This window comes from Rhinopithecus roxellana, chromosome 9, assembly GCF_007565055.1.
Source record: "Rhinopithecus roxellana isolate Shanxi Qingling chromosome 9, ASM756505v1, whole genome shotgun sequence".
Taxonomy (NCBI): Eukaryota; Metazoa; Chordata; class Mammalia; order Primates; family Cercopithecidae; genus Rhinopithecus; species Rhinopithecus roxellana.
In genome coordinates, this window is record NC_044557.1 from 135,551,254 (window position 1) to 135,572,709 (window position 21,456).

A 21,456-nucleotide genomic window follows, 5' to 3' on the forward strand; every position below is an offset into this window, starting at 1 on the left:
GTCTTTGAGGGTACCAGAGCAAACAGAAAAAGAAACACAGACAAACTTGGTAATTGAAGTTGGCAGATAAGGGAGAAAGTTTGAGATTTAGTAGTAAGCCTAAAGCTGAAGGAATCCAAGAATCCAAAGCTCTCCCTCACCGTTAACCAAAGTCATTTTGTCATCCTCATTTGTCACTTAGGAATTGGTAGGGCAGTTCGCCATCTGTTTGAAGATTCCTGATCCTAGGTGCTACATTTGTTTTCAGTTGACCACGTGTAATATTGACTACTGCAGCCTTCCGTTTATGGACACCACTGTAGAATTTATGAATTGGTGTTCCAGTGGCTTTCTGACTTGCTCTATAGGGTACTCAGCTTTTAAATTAGACAGTTACCATTCCACAGTTCACTTTTGCCAAGCTAAAGGATTAGTGATATATTTAGGGTTCTCGAGCCATATACATTTTTTCAGGCAAGATTTTAGGGCACTGATTAGTAATAGTCACTGTTTTAAGGTAGAGCCAGGCCTTGTATGATTGGAAAAAAAATGGGAGAGTAATGGAAGCAGGAGAGAGACACTTATTATAGCCCAGTCTTCACTGACTTGTGGGTGAGCCACACAGCCATAGTCCCAATCATCATGAAATTTACAAACTAGGCCGGGCGCAGTGGCTCAAGCCTGTAATCCCAGCACTTTGGGAGGCCGAGACGGGCGGATCACGAGGTCAGGAGTTTGAGACCATCCTGGCTAACATGGTGAAACCCCGTCTCTACTAAAAAATACAAAAAGCTAGCCGGGCGAGGTGGCTAGTGCCTGTAGTCCCAGCTACTCGGGAGGCTGAGGCAGGAGAATGGCGTAAACCCGGGAGGCGGAGCTTGCAGTGAGCTGAGATCCAGCCACTGCACTCCAGCCCGGGCGACAGAGCAAGACTCCGTCTCAAAAAAAAAAAAAAAAAAAAGAAAAGAAAAAGAAATGTACAAACTAGTGCAAATAGCTTATATATCTTTGTATCCCAGTACAGTACGCAACCAGCAAATGAGGGTTGTTTTGATTGAATTTATGGTCTGTAGAACCCCAAATGTTGGTATACAGCAGTTTTAAAGATAGAGTAATCTTTACTGGATTCCATTGAGTGAACATATGTAAGTAAATATGTTAGTACAGTTGACCCTTGAACAATACGAGTTTGAACTGGAAAAGTCCACTTACATGTGGAGTTTTTCATTATGACAATTTGAAAAAACTTGCAGATGAACTGCGTAGTCTAGAAATAGCAAACAAATTAAGAAAATATTAGACATTCATTAATTCATAAAGTATGTATAGAAACTAGTCTATTTTCTCATTTGCCACCATAAAGTATACACAAATTTGTTATAAAAAGAGAATTTCTTTTTTTTTTTTTTTTTTTTTTGAGACAGAGTCTTGCTCTGTCACCTAGGCTGGAGTACAGTGGCATAATCTTGGATCATTGCAACTTCAGCCTCCTGGGTTCAAGCGATTCTCCTGCCTCAGCCTCCCAAGTAGCTGGGATTACAGGTGCCCACCGCTATGCCCAGCTAATTTTTGTATTTTTAGTAGAGACAGGGTTTCACTATGTTGACCAGGCTGGTCTTAAACTCCTGACCTCGGGTGATCCACCCACCTCGGCCTCCCAAAGTGCTGGGATTACAGGCGTGACCCACCACGCCCAGCCAATAATTTTTTTTCATTGACTCTGTTACCCAGGCTGGAGTGCAGTAGTTCAATCTCAGCTCACTGCAACCTCCGCCTTCCTGGCTCAAGCCATCCTCTCACCTCAACCTCCCAAGTAGCTGGGACCACGGATGCACACAGCCACGCCCTGCTAATTTTGTATTTTTTTTGTAGAGAGGGGTTTTGCCTTGTTGTCCAAGCTGGTCTTGAACTCCAGAGCTCAAGCGATCTGCGTCAGCCTCCCAAAGTGCTTGAATTATAGGTTTGAGCCACCGTGCCCGGCTGAAAAAGTTAAAATTTATCAAAACTATGCACACCAACATTTACAGACCATACATGACACGATTTGCACTCGAAAGAAACATAAACGAGCATTAAGATTCAGTATTTAATCACATGCATAAAACTGTAGTACAGTATATAACTTCATAGCCACCTCCTGTTGCTGTTGTGGTGAGCTCAAGTGTCCGCTTAAAACACTATGTGATGCCAGTCATCTCCATGTGAGCAGTTCCCCTCTCCTGTAAATTGCGTATTGCAGTAAAGAGTGATCTCTCGCAGTTCTCATGGATCTTGCGTCATGTTTAATGCAGTACCATTAACGTTGAATAACACCGTGGGACCCATACGAAGTGCCACTGGTGATGCTTGAAGTACTCCCAAGAAGCAAAGAAAAGTCATGGCATTACAAGGAAAAGTTGAAGTGCCTGATACGTAGATTGAAGTCTGCAGCTAATATTGCCTGCCATTTCAAGACAAATGAATCCAGCATAAGGACCATTGTAAAAAAGGACCATTGTTAAACAAAAAAAAAGGAAAAAGAAAAGAAAAACAAGAGAAAACACATGAAGCTGTCACTGTAGCTATACCAGCAGGCATGAAAACTTGTACTTCTTGTGAAATACATTTTTACCTTGTATTGAAAATGCAGCATTACGTGTGTGCAAGTCTGCTGTAAGAAAAGCATACCTGTAGACTCTGATGTGATTCAAGAAAAAGTGAAATCATTGTATGACAACTTAAAGCAAAAGGAAAGCTTAAAAAAATGTCAAGATAACAGGAAAAGCAGCTTCCTCCAGCCAAGAGACAGCAGACAAATTCCTAGATGCCATTAAGAAAATCACTGAGGAGAAAGACTGTCTGCCTGAACGGGTTTTTAATGCAGATGAAAGTGTCCTAATCTGGGAGAAAATGTCACAAAAAAAACATTTATTAGGAAGAGAAGTGAGTTCCAACACTTAAGGCAGGAAGGGATAGGCCAACTCTACTGTTTTGTGCAAATGCACTCGGGTTTTTTTGTTTGTTTGTTTGTTTAATCAGGACTGCCTTTATCTATAAAGTGGCCAACCCCTGATCCTTGAAGGAAAAAGATAAACACCATTTGCCAGTCTTTGGCTTGTACAACAAGAAGGCCTGGACAGTGAGAACCGCTTTTCAGGATCGGTTCCGTTGATGCTTTGTCCCTGAAGTCAAGAAGTACCTTGCCACTAAGGGACTGCATTTTAAAGTTCTTTCAGTATTGGACAATGCCTCTGGCCACCTATAATCCAATGAGTTCAACTCCAAAGGTGTCAGAGTGGTCTAAAGCCCTAAACACACCATCACTAATTCAGCCTCTAGATCAGGAGGTCATAAGAACCTTTGAGCCTCATCACAGTACTCCATGGAAAGGACTGTCAGCTCTATGGAAGAGGACCCCAACAGAACATCATGAAAGTCTGGAAGGATTACACCATTGAACCTGCCATCATTGTTATAGAAAGAGCTATGAAGCCTGAAACAATAAATAAATTCCTGCTAGAGAAAACTGTGTCCAGATGTTGTACTTCACAGGATGTACAACAGAACCAGTCAAGGAACTTAGGAAAGAGATTGTGGATATGACAAAAAAAAAAAAAAAAGTGGGAGGTGAAGCGTTTCAAGATATGGAACTTGGAGAAATTCAGGAGCCTATTAGCACACCAGAGGAGTTAACAGAAGATGACCTGACCAAGATGAGTGCTTCTGAACCAGTGCCAGATGATGAAGAAGAGGACGTAGAAGAAGCAGTGCTGGAAAACAAATTGATTTAGACAGTCTGGCAGAAGGGTTCCAATTATTCAAGACTGCTTTTGACTTTTTTCACAACTTGGATCCTTCTATGATATGGGCACAGAAACTAAAATGGTGGAAGAAGGATTGATACCATATAAAAACATTTTTAGAGAAATGAAAACGTGAAAATGTCAAACAAATTATGACATATATCCGTAAGCACTCCGAGTGTGCCGGCTTCTCCTGCCTTGCCTTCTACCTCCTACACTTCTTCCCCTCTGCCACCCAAGACAACAAGACCAACCCCTCTTCTTCCTTCTCCTCAGTCTGTTTTAATGTGAAGATGACAAAAATAAAGACCTCTATGATGATTCACTTCCACTTAATGGATAGTAAATGTATTTTCTTTTCCTTATGATTTTTGTTTTTGAGATGGGGTCTCACTTTATTGCCCAGTCTGAAGTGTGATGGTACAACCATAATTCACTGCAGCCTCGACCTCCTGGGCTCAAGTGATCCTCCTGTCTCAGCCTCCGAGCAGATGGGACTACAGGTGTGCAGCACCATGCCTGGCTAATTGTTTAAATATTAGGTCTCACTATGTTAACCAGGCTGGTCTCAAACTCCTGGCCTCAAGCAGTCCTCCCACCTCAGCCCCACAAAGTGCTGGGATTACAGGTATGAGCCACCACATCTGGCTCCTTATGATTTTCTTAATAACATTTTCTTTTCTCTAGCTTATTTTATCATAAGAATACAGTATATAGTATATATGCAAAGTATGTGTTAATTGTGTTATCAGGAAGGCTTCTAGTCAACAGTAGGCTATTAATAGTTAAGTTTGAGGGGAGTCAAAAGTTATTTTCAACTGTCCAGGGGGTCAGCACCCCAACCCCTGTGTTGGTCAAGAATTACATGTATATAAATGTGGTTTGGAATTTAAATTTCTCAGAGGAAAAATGTTTTATGTAAGTGTACATTTTTGATGTAGACCAACAGAATAATTTTTTATTTTTTTAATTCTAGACTCTATGGGCTGGTTCTTAGACATTAAAGAAAAATGTCTAGTTTTCTCACCCAGTTTCTGTGCACGTGAGGACTGGTGGTGGTTTTCAGCTTTATTGTTGCTTCAGTGCGATTCGCACTGTTTTCTTCTGGATCTATCCCTGTGCTACTCCGTCTTAATTTCCCTATTTGTTTAAAAATGATGCTAGGGAGGTAGTGGAGAGTAGGACCAGCAAAGAGTTGTATGGTCCTTCATGAGGGGGACACTGTCTTGCAAGGACAGTACACAACTTGGGGTGAAGGTTAGGATGGGTTGGCTGTTCATTAGGCATGGTGTTCACACAGACAGCAGTACCCTGGCACTGAATAGTTTATGACCTCTGTTGGCATCCTGTCCTTGGGGGCCAATGCTGCCTGGCATCTTTATTAAATTACTCATTTTATTTGTGAAGTTACTCAGCTGGAAAATACCCATAGCCAGAATGGCACCCTGCCTCTCTTCATCTGCTGTGTCACATCATCTTTCTTATTTCTTCTTTGTGGGGATGTATTATCTCAAGGACCCACCTCTTAACCGAGTCACTTGCTTTTCCTTAGTGCACCGTACATTTCCCAGGGTTATGGGAAATGTACCTCCACGGCAGAGGGCCCTGTGAGTGACAGGTTGTCTCTGAACCACGGTGTCTCACTTCTCCCAGAACATGCCACTAATAAAGCTGCATTCCTTCAACAGAAGCACACCAAGGCTTGTTAAGTACTGGCTGCCACAGGTGGGAGGGGACAGAGGAGTCACACAGGACAGAGTGCTACTTTGAGGTGTTGTGTATAGATTGTGAACTGTCATAAGAGTTACTCATACAGACCAGGCTTGGTGGCTTGCTGTAATCCCACCACTTTGGGAGACTGAGGCAGCCGGATCACTTGAGGTCAGGAGTTTGAGACCAGCTTAGCCAACATGGCGAAACCCCATCTCTACTAAAAATACAAAAATTAGCCAGGCGTGGTAGGGCACATCTGTAAACCCAACTACTCTGTATCAAAAAGAAATAAAAATTTAAAAATTGAGTTACACATACAATACTTTGGGAGTTCTGAGGAAGATGTGGTTTCTTTCTTGTGAGCAAATCAGGAAGACCTAGTGGAAGAAGAGAATTGCGCCTTGACAGACTGTTAGGACTTAAATATATGGAAAAATTTTAGGTGTTTTCCTAAAATTTACCCAAACTTGGATAGCCTTTTCCCTCACCTGCTAACTTGTCTTTTCTCCATTTTTACATGACCTTAGTGATGAACTTCAAAGCACAGGTCTGGGGTTAAGATTAGGATGGAAGATGAAAAGATAATTTCCTTTCATGACTGCCACTCTGCTTTTTTGGGGAGCTCTATAACCAGCAATAAACTAACAAAAGTTACCTCAAAAGAAAAAACAAAACAATTGTCTCTCCATCTGGCTTTTGAAGAGCTGGTTTCTGTGTGCTGTGTCCCCATTGCCCATTAATCTGTAGCAGTGGGGTGTTGTGTTCTCGTGTATGCTTGCAGCCTATATGCTGCTCTCTCTGCTTCCAGCTACCTGGTTTCACTTGCCTGGCAGCAGCTGCCGAAGGGTCCCGCTGTCATTTAACCTCATAAGTCTAATTCAGAAGAATTCTGTTCTAGTAAAATCAGAGTGCTGCCTCTGGGCTGGCTGTGTTCTCATTGCTGGCCATCCTGTCCTGCTACTTAATGTCAGTGTAGAAAACCTCTTCAAATGAGAGAATGGCAGTGTTGCAGGGAAAGCCATTGTTATTCTGCAATACAAAAACTACTTCTCTGCATTCTGACAACATCGTTTTTTAGTCACATCATATTGATCGATCCCTGAACAGATATATATCATTCCCTCCCTTTCTTTTCAGACCGAGCTAATAGATCTGTCTACAGTAGATGTGATTCTCATCTCTAACTATCACTGTATGATGGCGCTGCCATACATCACCGAGCACACCGGCTTCACAGGCACAGTGTATGCCACAGAACCCACTGTCCAGATCGGCAGGTGAGAGGGTTGATTCTGATCCTGCTAGGATGTGGCTGCGGAGCTCCTCTTTCAGTGATGACACTGTCACAGTATTATACCAGAGCTGGTGGTTACTTCCTTCTGAACAACTAACCCGAAGAACAGGCAGGAGTAGGCAACTCTCTAGATGAGGAATGTTCATTGGAAATGCCTAAGGATTGATGGTGCAAGTAGCCTTGTTGGTCTTTTTCTTATAAATTAATTGGAAGGAGTTCATGGAGACAGCTGTACAGAGGATACTAATTAGGGGAGGTAATGTTTAGGAAGATGCCACAAAGATGCAAGGCAGAGGGCTTCAAAGGGAAAGCGTGTAGCATCTTTAAGAAGACATTTTATTGCTTTGCTTTCAAAAATTCCCCCTTTTGTGGTTTGTTGTAGACTATAAATGGAGACAGCTTGTAGAAAATATAGGATAGATAGGTAAATAGATGGTTAAGTTGTCTCTGCTGTTGACAGAGTGAAACTGAGCAATCTAGGAGTAAAACTGTAGTTTTCCTTTGACTCTAAGAAGCCTCTGCCATCCCTTTCTCTGCCCCTACTAAGCCTTTGTGACACGGGTGGTTATCACAAGTAACCATAGTATCATTTAGTGAGAAATTAGGTAAAGAAAATTACTCCAGAAAAAAAAATTTGTCAATTTATTTTTTGAAATAAGAATGGTATAAGTTGAAACTGTCAGGTCCCAAAATGTGAGACTTAAGAATTACTGTAGACTCCTAGATTGGATTCTAGAGTCTTACAGATGAAATAATGTGTTTTCTTGTTTTTATGTCAGACCATATTACCTGCACTGTGTATGTAACCATAAGTGAGCTGAGGAAGGGCTCTCATAGGAAAGTAAAACACTCAAAGTGATGCATCGATTTCAATTGAGAGGATAAGCTAAAAAAACTAGCCTCTAGTCTGGAAAAGTTAAAGCAGTGAGGATCAGCACACCATACTGTTCCTATGAAAGCTACATCCAGGACACCAGTGAGCTGGAATCACAGGTCTTGAGATGTTGAAACTAGCACTCTTCCTTCAAGATGGAAGGAGGAGATGGTATTAGGCCAAAATAAATAAATGAGAATGAAATGAAGTTGTTTAGCTTTCAAATACTAATACATTAATGGCTTAACAGTATGTATATGTTAGCTTGGAGGGGATTTAAGTCAATATGGATCATCAGTATTAGATTAGGAATGAGGATTCAAGGTGTTAAATCCATTTCTAGCTTTGTGATCATCCTCTGGCCATCAAGAATTCCTGCAGTTCTCTGTCCTGTGAATCCCCAAAGCCTGTGTACCTTGATCCAGCTGATAACGCAGCATTTCTTAGATTCCTCATCCCTGGTTCTGTGGTACTCCAGCTCATCTCAGAGAGAGCTAGCCTTCTGCATTTAGCAGCCTACTCCATTTTTCCTTGGAGTATTCTTCCAGATGGAATTTTGCTAATTCCTAAAACATGTCAAGAAAACTTATTTTATCCATTTAAAATGTTCATTTAGGCCAGCCGCGGTGGCTCACGCCTGTAATCCCAGCACTTTGGGAGGCCGAGGCAGGTGGATTCGCCTGTGGTCAGGAGTTCGAGACCAACCTGGCCAACACAGTGAAACCCCGTCTCTACTAAAAATACAAAAAATTAGCTCTATGTGGTGGCAGGTGCCTGTAATCCCAGCTACTCGTGTGGCTGAGGCAGGAGAATCACTTGAACCCAGGAGGTGGAGGTTGCAATGAGCTGAGATTGTGCCATTGCACTCCAGCCTAGGCAACAAGAGTGAAACTCAGTCTCAAAAAAAAAGAAGTTCATTTAATATTGTCATATAAAAAAAAAAAAATCCTGCCCACTTCCTGCTGTGTCACCAAAATTAGATACTTGACAGTCATTTAACTTCTCCCTATGTATTTTTAGTAACATAAAGGTAGAGATCTTAGAGTGAGAGTTAAAACGGGCTTGTGTATTTCTATGTTTAGAGACAAGAAACGGGCCCGGCTTGTTTTAAAGGTGAATTAAATTATTTAAGTTTAGAATTTTCAGCACAGAAATGCAATAAGAAAGTGAGGATTTTGTGTAACTTTGTATCAACTGGTGATCAAGTTTATGTGCAGCAGAGAGGAAGATGATGATGAGATGGTGTAGGAAGAGGTGGGCAAGTCATTTCTCCTGGCCAACTGTTAGAGTAGGGTGTTTCTCTAATTTTTTAATGGGTGTTCCTCACTTTTTTTGTTTAAACTCAGGCTTCTCATGGAAGAGCTGGTGAATTTCATTGAAAGAGTGCCAAAGGCTCAGTCTGCCTCCTTGTGGAAGAATAAGGACATTCAGAGGTGAGGAACAGACCATTCTCTTCCCAGAGACTATAGCGCCAGGTGCTTTGCAAAGCAATCTCATTTGATTTCTTCTTCTATGCTTAAACAATGATTTGGTTATATTAAAGGTTCTCTTTTTCCTAATACGCGAAAGGGTTACATTTGATTCAACCAATGTTTTTTGAGAGCCAACTATGTGCAAGGTGCTATGCTGGGTACTGGAGTTTTTAGGAACGATTGGCTCTGTCCATGAGGTGCTGAAAGCTTAATGGAAAATCAGATAACTCAAGTCAGTTACAGTTTGCATGGCATGTCTTAGAAAAGATGTTTGCCAGCTAGGCGCGGTGGCTCACGCCTGTAATCCCAGCACTTTGGGAGGCCGAGATGGGCAGATCACATGAGTTTGGGAGTTTGAGACCAGCCTGACCAACATGGAGAAACCCCGTCTCTATGAAAAATACAAAAATATTAGCCGGGTGGTAGCGCATGCCTGTAATCACAGCTACTCGGAAGGCTGAGGCAGGAGAATTGCTTGAACCCGGAAGGCAGAGGTTTCAGTGAGTCGAGATTGTGCCATTGCACTACAGCCTGGGCAGCAAGAGTGAAACTCCATCTCAAAAAAAAAAAAAAAAAAAAAGATGTTTGCCCACAGTGCTGTAGGCACTCAGAAACTGAAGAACCCTGCTTAGGGAGGCTGAGAAGGACATTCCTTAGGAGATGACAGTTAAGGTGGGTCTTGGAAGAAGAAATGGACTTGTCCCTGTTGCAGAGGTGGAGAAGAGAAGCCCAGGCACGGTGTCATGGGACATAGTATATTCAGGGAACAGTGAGATGTTCAGTGTGGATTAAGGGGAGTAGAGAGGTGAGAGGTGCAAGTAAAGGGGTGAGTTGGAGCAAGAGAATGAAGATTCTCATATATGAAACTTGAGTTTTATATTGTTGAAAGTGTGAAGTCGGCCAGCAAAGGTTTATAAGGAGGCAGATGACCACATTTATTTTGGGGAAGGTAACTCTGGAAGTAGCATAAACGATGGACGGGAATGCAGAGATAGGCGGGAGGACTAACAGTGTGACTGCTGAAATCCAGGGGAGATGACAAAGCCTTGAACTAAGGCAGTATCTGTGAGCATGAAGCTGAAGTCTAACTTCAAAGGAATTTCTGAGATAGAATTAAAAAGAACTGGTAAGAGTTGTAAAAGAGGCTGTAAGTAATTAAGAAGGTAAGAGGAGAGCTGAGTGGAAACCAAGGGACAAGGAAGTTTCAGAAAATACAGGTTGTTGTTGGTCTCAGATGCTGCAGGAATATCAAGTAAAAGGGAGATGAGGCCCTTGGCTATAGGAATGGGGAGTCCTTAACAATTCCAAAGAGGCGAGTTGCCATAGAGTGCTAGGTCCAGGAACTAGGCTGTAAGAGATGAAGTAAGGAGAAATATGGTAGAAGCAGCAGCTTAATTCCACTTCCATGCTCTCTTATTTAAATTGGCAACAGAGTACCCCTATGGGTACTATGGGTTAACACACTGGGCTTTCTCTAACCATAGCAATTCTGTCTTCACCTCCAGACCCTGCAGCAGCCCCACCTTCTGATGGTGGCATCAAGTCTGGAGTAAAAACTAGTCTTTTGATTTCTTCTTTTTCTTTTTCTTTTTTTTTTTTTTTTTTTTGAGACGGAGTCTCACTCTGTCGCCCAGGCTGGAGTGCACTGTTGCATGCAGTCTTGGCTCACTGCAACCTCTGCCTCCAGGGTTCAAGCGATTCTCCTGCCTCAGGCTCCCAAGTAGCTGGGACTACACGTGCATGCCACCATGCCCAACTAATTTTCGTAATTTTAGTTGAGATGGGGTTTCACCATGTTGGCCGGGATGGTCTTGATCTCTTGGCCTCGCAATCCACCCACTTCGGCTTCCCAAAGTGCTGGGATTACAGGTGTGAGTCACTGCACCCGGCATAGTCTTATAATTTCTTAGGCAGTTTATATTCCATATGCTCCTACCCAAGTCCACTTTTTTCCAGTTGGCACTGGTTTCTCTTTCCCTCTAGATCAGCGATTTGTAGTCATCTGCTTATTTCAACATTAGAATGTCTTAGTTTTTGCAGATCTTCTTTCGATTAGAATATAAATACGTAGCTAGAGGAATATACTTTTTCTATAGTGACTATTTCGGAGCTTGAGCATGAGTCTCCTCCGTGCATCTCTTTGTACACATGTTATTTATTTTACTTATGTAACACTTGTTGTGTGCCAGGCACTCTTGTAAATGTGTTATTTAATTTATTTATTCCTTTAATAAATAGGTAGGTAAGTAGAGATGTTACTACTTTTTTTTTCCCCCCGAGATGGAGTTTCGCTGTCTCCCAGGCTGGAGTGCAGTGGTGCGATCTCCGCTCACTGCAACCCCTGCCTCCCAAGGTTCAAGCGATTCTTCTGCCTCAGCCTCCTGAGTAGTTGGGATTACAGGTGCGTGCCACCACACCCAGCTAATTTTTGTATTTTTAGTAGAGATGGGGTTTCACCATATTGGCCAGGCTGGTCTCAAACTTGTGACCTCGTGATCTGCCCACCTCAGCCTCACAAAGTGTTGGGATTACAGACGTGAGCCACCACACCCAGCCAGTGTTTTTACTTTTTTACAGGAGAGAAAACTGGCACAGAGAGATTAAGTAACTTGTCCAAGGTCGCACAGCTAGTGAGTGGCAGGATTTGGATTCAAACCCAGCCAGCCAGCTCGCCTGGCTGCAAGGTCCATGCTCCTAACCCATTTGCTAGGCCACCTCTTGTGCACACACACATGCCTCTTCTCACATGCATGTGAGCCGCTTCTCGTGTCAGGATGAGGAAGTAGGCTTATCTGTGCACATTTTCTGCTGTGTTTTAAGAATCTTCTGAATGTCCGTTTCCTTGTTTGGGGATGTATGGTGTGGGCGTGGCTTCACATTAGGAAACATTTTCTGGACATGTGCATATATAAGTCTTCGGTGTGTATGTGAATGGCCTCCTTGATCTGACTGCCCTGGTGCAGTACCGCATTCTTGTTCCCAGCTCCCTTTTCTCTTTTCCTCGGTTCTGATAACCTCCCTTCTTTTCTTTTCATCTCCCGTTTGCCCACTGGACTGGACAGGACCCCAGTTCCCTACATCTCCCTCTCAGAAACCTCAGGACTTTGTTTTCGTTCCCATGGAAAATGCCTGCTCTGACTTCCCTTCTTCCTCTTAAATATAAACCATTTGTAGTGTTTTGCTGCAAATAATTTTGGCACACCACAAATAGTGTTCAAAAGTCAGTATTTCTTGGCTAGGTGCAGTGGCTCAGGCCTTTAATCCCAGCATTTTGGGAGACCGATGCGGGCAGATCACTTGAGGTCAGGAGTTCCAAGACCACCCAGGCCACTATGGTAAAACCCTGTCTCTACCAAAAATACAAAAAAAATTAGCCAGGCATGGTGGCGGACACCTGTAGTCCCAGCTACTCAGAATGCTGAGGCAGGAGAATTGCTTGCACCTGCGAGGCAGAGGTTGCAGTAAGCTGAGATCACGCCACTGCACTCCAGCCTGGGGGACAGAGCGAGGACTCTGTCTAAAAAAAAAAAAAAAAAAATGGCGGTATTTCCTGACTCCCAAATCTTGGGCAAAGTCTTAGGAAGCCCCAAATCCTTACTTCACCTTTTCTCTTGTGACCTTGGGCAAAATCCTCGGCCGTTTTTTCTTTGCCTCCCATTTGGCCACACAAAAGAAGTGCCACCTACATTAGGGAGACTGTGGGTGAGGCTAAAGGAGGAGAAGGCTAGGGAGGGGCCTGAAAGGTATTTCCTAAGATGCACAAGAAATCTCCCTTTTTAAACATTTTTTTATTTTAAGTTCTGGGACATGCGTGTAGGACATGCAGGTTTGTTAACAGAGATAAACATGTGCCATGGTGGTTTGCTGCACCTGTCAACCAATCACCTAGGTAGCTGTTTATCCTAATGCTCTCCCTCCCCTCTCCACACTCCTTGAGAGGCCCCAATGTGTGTTGTTCCCCTGCCTGTGGCCATGTGTTCTCATTGTTTAGCTCCCACTTAAAAGTGAGAACATGCAGTGTTTGGTTTTCTGTTCCTCAGTTTGCTGAGGATAATGGCTTCAGCTCCATCTGTGTCCCTGCAACACACATGATCTCATTCCTTCTTATGGCTGCATAGTATTCCGTGGTATATAGGTACCACTTTTTTTTTATCCAGTCTATCGTTGATGGCTATTTTGGTTGATTCCATGTCTTTGCTATTGTGAATAGGGCTGCAATGAACATACACTTGCATGTATCTTTATAATAGAATGGAAATCTCCCTTTTAAAAGAAGCTGCTAGTTGAACTGTAGGCAAAAATCAGAAACTGTTGAGACTAACTTGGTAGAGGAGCAAGGAGAGTAGTAACTTGCACTTTTGGAGAAGGCCATCTTTGATTCTCACCCTGGCCAAGGATTGTGTTTTGATTTTTGAGCATGAGAGCATGAGATGAGCCATAGTTATTGGTAGAGAAAGGGAAGAGTCTAATTATGGGAAAATATACTGAGGTGTGAAAGAGACACTCCATAGCTGTGTTCTGTTTTTCTCTGAAACTCAGCAGAAATATTAGAAGTGGTAGAAGAATTTGAAGAGCTATTTTTTTTTTTTAATTTTTTGAGACAGAGTCTCTGTCACCCAGACTGGAGTACAGTGGTGCAGTGTCGGCTCACTGCAGCCTCCACCTCCCGGGGTTCAAGCGATTATCCCGCATCAATTTGCTGAGTAACTGGGACTAAAGGTGCACACCTCCATGCTCGCTGATTTTTGTATTTTTTGGGTTTCACCATGTTGGCCAGGTTGGTCTCAAACTCAAGTGATCTGCCCACCTCAGCCTGCCAAAGTGCTGGGATTATAGGCATGAGCCACTGTGCTTGGCCATAAGAGCTATTTATTCTTTAATTGGCATCAAGCGAAAGAGTTCTTTTGAAATATTCACCTAGAATTTAATCTTGGACCAGAGTTCTAAAAGTGCTGCATTTGGACAATGTTTGTGCTAAGGGATTTACATCACCTTTAGATTTCTCTCTATAACAAGCTAGTTAATATCTAACGTCCCAGACTACTGTGGCATGCTACATTGACAAATGCTATTTTTTGCTATCTAGTTCACCAAAATTTTTCCCATTATGTAGGCTGTATCTTCTCTTTATGTTTTCATTCTTTTTTTTTTCTTCTTATTTTCTTCATTCTTGCGCTTTGCCTGTCCAGGTCTTCCAAAGTAGGGATCACAGGTCCACATGCCTACAGGGCTGAGGAAGGTACACACAGGAGTGAGATGGGCTGGTGGAAAATGTGGACCAGTGACCACACCCCTCTGTAGGGGCAGCTGACTCGCAACTCCCGCAGATCATGGCCTTATGGGAATGTGAGCCCACAGTTGCCAAGCCTTCCTGAGAAGCTCAAAGTCTAGATGTTGTAAATGTGACTTTTAAAAAATCTTTTTAGAAATGTTGGCTCCTATATTAGAATAAAATCCCGTATGATCTGAGCAAAGTACCTCTTTGAGAGGTACTTTGAAAGGTACTCGATTTGAGACTTGAGCCCCCAATTTTTGGCTTGTACTATATATAGGCAGACTCAAAGCAGATCTTGTCAAGCGCCTAGAATTAATACATCTTAGTAGCTTGCATTACTAATAAAACTATCAACTAAAGAAAACAGTAAATTAAAAATTTTCAAACTCAGTCAAAAGAATCTGACAAATTCTCGTAAATCATTTGAAGTTAGTTTGAATTAACATTTGATTTATTATTAGTACATGTACCAAAAAAAAAAACTATTACTCCTACTTTTTGGCAGCTGTATAACTTCCTGCCTCGGTTGACAGTGCTCCTTGAGATTTATATCAAAGAAGTTAGCCATCCTTCTTCCTAACTTTGACATTACAGTTTACTCTTGAAAAAGAGATGAATTTTGAAGGGAAGGAAAAGGAGAATCCCTCACAATATAATTTTGGGTCTCTGACTTTCCCACACTCACTTAAGTTTAGGTTTTTAATGGAAAAATATAAAGGAAGATATTCCACTTAAGAAAGTAACCCCACCTCTAGTACTTCTTTTGTATAAAGCTAACATTTTTTATAAGATTAGAAATCTACAGTTACAATAAGGATAAATCATTACAAGATATTGTCATCATCCTCATGCAAGCATTAAGCAATTAAGCATTGATATATTCTTGGCTGAATTTTTATGGCAGTTTTTAATACTTGAAACTTGAAATGTGGCTTCATTCCTTACAGAAGACTTAAAACCAGCCAGGCATGATGGCTCATTCCTGTAATCTCGGCACTTTGGGGGGCCAAGGCTGGTGGATCACCTGAGGTCAGGAGTTCAAGACCAGCGTGACCAACATGGTGAAACCCCATCTCTGTTAAAATACAAAATTAGTCACACCTATAGTCCCAGCTACTTGGGAGGCTGAGGCAGGAGAATCGCTTAAATCCGGGAGGTGGAAGTTGCGGTGAGCCGAGATCGTGCCATTTGCACTCCAGCCTGGGCAACAAGAGTGAAATTCCATCTCAAAACAAAACAAAACAAAACAAAAAAGACTTAAAACCATGCATATTCAAGTTGAAGTTCCTCTGCTCTGACACCCCTTGGGTATGCGTACAGGAATTTATCAACTAACTCTATGATAGGAAGAGAAGATAAAAGTGTGTGCTTGGAGGTCAAATAGTCTGGTATTTGAATTTCAGATCTGTTTCTTGGTAACTGCGTCAACTTATTTCTTCTAGGCTCTATTTCCTCCATAAAATAGGAGCAATATTAACAACTTAATAGGATTGTTGTAAGGACTAAATGAATAATATGACTAAGTTCTTAAAATTATGCCAGTCACCCAGTAGGTGCTCAATAAATGCCAGTGTCCTTGTCTCCTTTAATAAGATAAGTGGCTTACATAATCTGCTTTTGTTAACCAGAACACATCTGTCTTCCACAGCCTAATTTACCTTCAGACACTGCCTTTCTGGTGAAAGCAAGGTAGTCAAGTGGACAGAAGGAAAACTGTTTTCAAATTCCACTGTTACCTGTAGTTAGTTGTCACTGTCACTCAGACTCTCAGACTCAATCTTTTCTGTAAAATAAGAATTAAATTATCTCTAAGTCCACTTGTGTTAGAGTTCTGAAAGTTGTCCAGAGAGAGGCTCCTTAAGGCAGGCCCTCAGAGAGCAGCAGTGCTTTGACGGAGTAATCACAGCTGGTTGGGCTTTGCGATTCCAGTCACTTCACCGTTTCATTTCACTTGGAGTTGATTAGCCTCTGAGGGACTGATTCATGCTGACCAGACTCCCAGGATGTAGAGTGACAAACAAAAATCCCGATTAATCAATTTAAAGTAAGACCTCTGACTGGCTCCAGAACTAGAGTGGCTCCTCTATCTAGGACACTCTGTGCTAGCCAGGAAGTCCACTTAAGACCTCAAATTATGGGTAAGAAATTTTTCCATGAGCATAGGATTAGAGCAAAGATCGTTGACTTGCTCTCAAGAGTTGTTCCTGTCATGCTTTGGTAGCCTAAGCAATTGCTGTTTTTTAAGCAATAATTTGATCTAAAATAAACATCGGGGTTATAACCTAGTTTATGGTTAATATTGAAACATACTTCATTTTGAGGCTCCACAAACTCCATATGGGTCCTTATTCTGCCAACATACCCAGTCTCCCCCAGCCCCAATGGACATGTTAAGCCCTTTGCTGTGATGAGAGTCAGGTGGGGAACTTTCCTGATTCCTGTCTTCTTTGTATTCTCTCCTTACATTAATTTTGTTCATTCATTTATTCATTCATTCATTCATTCAACAAACACTTAATGCCCAGCCAGTTTTTTACTTACCACCTTCCAAGTGGTCCTTCTGGACTTAAAAGTCTTAATATTTAATAAAATCACAAAAGCGTGCTGCTTTTGCTGGCAGGATGGAGGAAGAGGCCACAGAGCTTTGTCATCATGTCAGAGCCCTGGGAAAGAAGTTCATCAGGCACTCAAGTGTGGTAAGAACAAAGCAAAACAATGAAATCCTTTAGAAAGTACTTATGAAACATTTAGACTCTGAGAACTTGACTTTGATAAATTAGAAAGCCAGAAAAACACAGAACTAGTTCCCTCTGGGTTTCCTTATCCTTCTTATCCAAAATCAGCCAATAATTCTAATGGCTTTAAATGGCTCTATAAATGCCTCTCCGTAATTGGGACCTCAAGTAAGCATAAGGAGAGTTTCTGGGAAAGCTAAGTTAGACAAGATGTGTTAGCAGATAGAGGAAGCACAACAAAGTAACTATCTAGAAAGAATAAAAGAGGATGTCAGCAAAAGGACTTTGTGGGCAGAAATATGAAATTCAGAGAATTTCAGACTGCTAACTACCAAATGCCTGGTATTATGGTAAGTTTATAGAAAAATACCCAAAAAAGTTTAAGATTTAGTCACTCTACTCAAGGAGCATGTCAAGCAGAAAAAATAGAGGCTAAATGGCAAGACTTAGGCTGGGCTGGGCAGACTGAGTAGGGCTTGAATGACGAAAAAGAGACCATTCCAAGCAGGCAGGAGAGTGAGCAAGATAGAAGTCCTAGTCTTCTGTAACCTAACCACTGAAGTGACAGCCCATCATCATCTTTGTCATATTAGAAGCAAGCCACTTGATCCAGCTCACACTTAGGAGAGGATTCCACAAGGGGGTGAATCCTGTAGGTGGGGGTCACTTGGAGCCATGGCAGAAGCGCCTGCCACAAAACCCTGAACCGGGCAGGTCAGACTGAACTAGAGGCAGTGGGGATAGCTTGACTTTCCTCTTCTGGGTTACCCCTGAGCTCCTCCCTGATTTTTTTCACTACCTCTCACAGTTATAGGGCTCACCTCTACCCAAATGTGGTGCAGTTCAGAGGGGACATGTTGATAATTGCATTGCTGGTTCTTTTCTTTCCTGGGATAGCAACTGAACTTTTTTTCTTTTGAGTGTCATTTATATTGGGCACTGTGCTCAGTGCTGAGGAGACAAAAACGAAAAAAGTATTGCTGTGTGAATCATATGATACAATGGGATAAAAAAGATACATGTTACTCTTTTCAGTGGGTATTAGTAAAATACAAAACAAAAGGCGAATTTAACAAGACTTCTCCTTCTAACTACAGTTTTCTCTGGATCTGATTAGCACAAATCATGTGTAGTGAAAATTTCTGTATAAGCATGCTTTCTTCAGTTTTTGTAGAACGTAAGTTTGTGATTTCCATGCCATTTACTGTAAAAGAAAAGATGGGAAAGATTCAGGCTGAAATATACCTGGATCTTCAGGAGCCTTTTGTTTTACTTAAGAAAACTGTGTCCCTATTTGAAACACCAGTAATTTCTCTAGAAATAAGTTCTGGGCTGTTGAGGACAAAAGTTGTAGATGCTTTGCATCTTCATGCTTCCCACTTTCCCTTCTAAGGGTTCGGTCAGAACACTGCTAGTACTCAATAAGCTGAATATAAGACTGTTTCATCTCCAGCACACAATGAAAACATTAAAGTGACCAAAGCCTCTTTTTTAGCTAGGCTGTTCCAGTTCTTAGTCTGCTGGATTTTCACAGGGTGTTGTCCTAGATGGAAAGGGGAGACTGCTGGGAAGGGCCATCAAGAGAAGACAGAGCTAGCAGGAAGGAAAGCCCACATGGTATGGTGTTCTGGGTAATGGCAGTACTGGTTGTCAAATAATGGGTAAGGAAAATCACAGAAAGAAAGCAGGTATAGTTCTGGCCTTGTGTGTGACTTTCTGGTCAGCCTTTAAGAGAGGTGACTGTTGCAGGGCCCTGGCAAAGCTGGGGACAATGTGAAAGAAATTCAGCTGAATGGAGAGATGTGGTTGGGGTTGCAAGTGTTATTCATCATTATTCATCACGGTCCCTGCTCTCTAGCCACTCCCATGACAGCCTCCCAGCTCTGGCATTTTTAAGGCAAGAAACTCTTTGGCTGCTACCGGGCCCAAAGTGAGAGGTCTTCATTTTCTATGCAGGGCGGCCCCAGGAGATTCAAGCCCCAGGGCTGCCTGATCCTGAGAACTTAAAGGAGGAGTCAAAGCTGGGTAGAACCTTGAGTTTTTCCTTGAGGCCTCTCAAGTTCAGAATCGTTGCTGCTAGTCAGAGTCAATCTCCCTGGGTTGGAGTCCACTGCAGTATTGTAGAGAAATGCGTATGCTCCTGGGGCTGTGTTGGAACAGGAGTGGAGACAAACTTTGACTCAGCATCTCTTCTGCACCAGACACTTCACATGCATTATATTATACATCATTTCCCCATTGCAGAGAAACTCTCAAAGGAAGGTAGTATTCTCTCCATTTTATAGATGAGGAAACTGAGGCTTGGAGGTGAACAGCTAACTCCAGGATGTAAACCTAGACTTGTCTGGTTGTAAATTCTCTTTTTTCCTTATTTACCAGTGCCTCTGAGAGAAATATCTCCTTCCTCAAAGCAGGCAGTCATGAGTTACGGGGATGTGGAGGTAAGAGATGCAGGAGCAGCAGACCCTGAGGTGGCCTCAGTCCAAAGGGAGCTTCTGTGCCACTTCCCTGCACTCCTACCAGACTCAGGGCCAGCCTGCCTTCCTGAAGAGCATGTGAGTGTGCACCTGGCCTGGACTAGGGTCACAAGTTCTGAGAGAAAGTGACAAATGTGTCTAGGTTTTAAGCAAGAGCAAGTAAGTATTGTCTACTCAAAATGTAGAAGACAGAGGGACTTAGATAGGTGCTGGGTGCAGGCAGGCAGGGCCTTGCACTAAAAAAGCCCAGTATAGACAATATAGGCAAAAGCAGCGCCCAGATAAAAAAGGGCCTTAAGAAGTCATTCTGAGAGCCTTGGATTTTATCCTCAATGTATTGGTGAACCATTGAAGTTGGGGGATGATATGATCTTGAGATTTGCATTTGTAGTATATTGTTTAGGGCTTTCTGGGAAAGCCTGTAGGCAAGGATGACTCGAGTCCTTTGGCATCCCTTTTGTTGCCTTGTTCTGTTAAATTTTTCTTAGACTTAAGCACAGTGTGAACAGAAGCCCTGTATTGTGCGTGTCATTCCCCTTATGTGACTTACGTCCTGAGACCACAGTCAGTGCTAAGTAAATATGTATAGAATAAATATTGCAAAACCTAAAGCAGTTCACTATGTGTACCTAAGATAAGTGAATAAGAAAATCTTCATGTATCTGTTTATGTAGAAGGTAATGACAATGGATCATTGATACTTTGTTGCTAAAGAAACAAGGGTAAAAAGCCTGGGAACGATTTGATCTATGTGCTGCTCTGGTTAAATCTTAATTCAGTGTTTCCATTGTTATGGCTGTATAAATGCAATTCACCGGCCATATAAGATTATTAGGATTATTTTTCTATCTTGCGCAACTTTTTGTTTTCCCTTGAGTTAATTACCTTGTTTTCTTATTTATGTAGTTATTTTATGTACCTATTGTCTCTATACTCTTCCTCTAATTGTCTCTCCTCAATATGTTTGTAAGTGATTACAAATTTCTCCTCTACCCTCTTAGGGTATCCAGTTGTGCCTAAGAATTAAACTGACATAAAACAGGTTAACAGAAGAAAGGCATACACATTTGATTAAATTACATATATGTAGGAGTCTGCACAGGAGAATGAAGACCCAAAGGAGCAGTTAGAGTTGAACGCAGACACTGAGTTGGACAAACAGCAGGACATTGGGAAAATGTGACAAGGGAAGGGGACTTGGGCCAGAGCAGTCAATTGGGTGGAGAAATGACTGGGAAGATCAGGGTTTAACAAGGTTTGCTGGTACAGGTTTTTCTCAAACTCCATTCCCTTTCCCTACAGATAAAATGTTACTTTCCTCCTGCTGTAGGGAGGACATCTTCCATATGGGGATTTCATCTCCTTTCAGGAAGAAAAAGAGGAGGTCGGAGAGCTCTTCCTGCACCTGCTGTTTCTCAGGTGCCTTTACCTCAAACTAACCTTTATGCTGAAGTGGCATATTTTGGGGTGGCATATCCTGCCACCCATCATGTTCAGTCTCCGTAGGTATTCAGACAACTTTTATCTCCTTGAGAAGTCCTCTCCCCAGCCTTCTCTCTCTGATGTCAGCTGTCTTGGGCCCAATGCCATGGCTTTCAGCTGAGGATTTTCCTCACCATTATCCCAAAGACTTCTTTTGCTTCTGTTAGAAGCTCTGTTTTCTGAGTCTTCCATTTTCTTGTTTACTCCTTGATTTTTCAGGCCACATCCTCCAGTAACTCCCTGACAAAGAATGTGTGGGAAGTAAATTTTCTGAATCTGCACATCTAAAACTATTTGGTAGAAATAACCCTCAAACTATTTGACAGAAATCTACATTAGATATAATTTTTCTCTTACAATGTTGAAAACATTA

At 42.1% G+C, this 21,456-nt stretch overlaps 1 protein-coding gene across 1 annotated transcript in view; it reads left to right on the forward strand.

The window, feature by feature from the left end:
• Positions 1 to 21,456, forward strand: part of INTS9 (integrator complex subunit 9) — a 125,690-nt gene that overhangs the window by 50,158 nt on the left and 54,076 nt on the right. The window contains exons 5-6 of the mRNA XM_010370900.2: positions 6,612 to 6,751; positions 8,989 to 9,075. Of these exons, the coding sequence (XP_010369202.1) occupies positions 6,612 to 6,751; positions 8,989 to 9,075 (227 nt within the window). The remainder of the gene's footprint in view (positions 1 to 6,611; positions 6,752 to 8,988; positions 9,076 to 21,456) is intronic.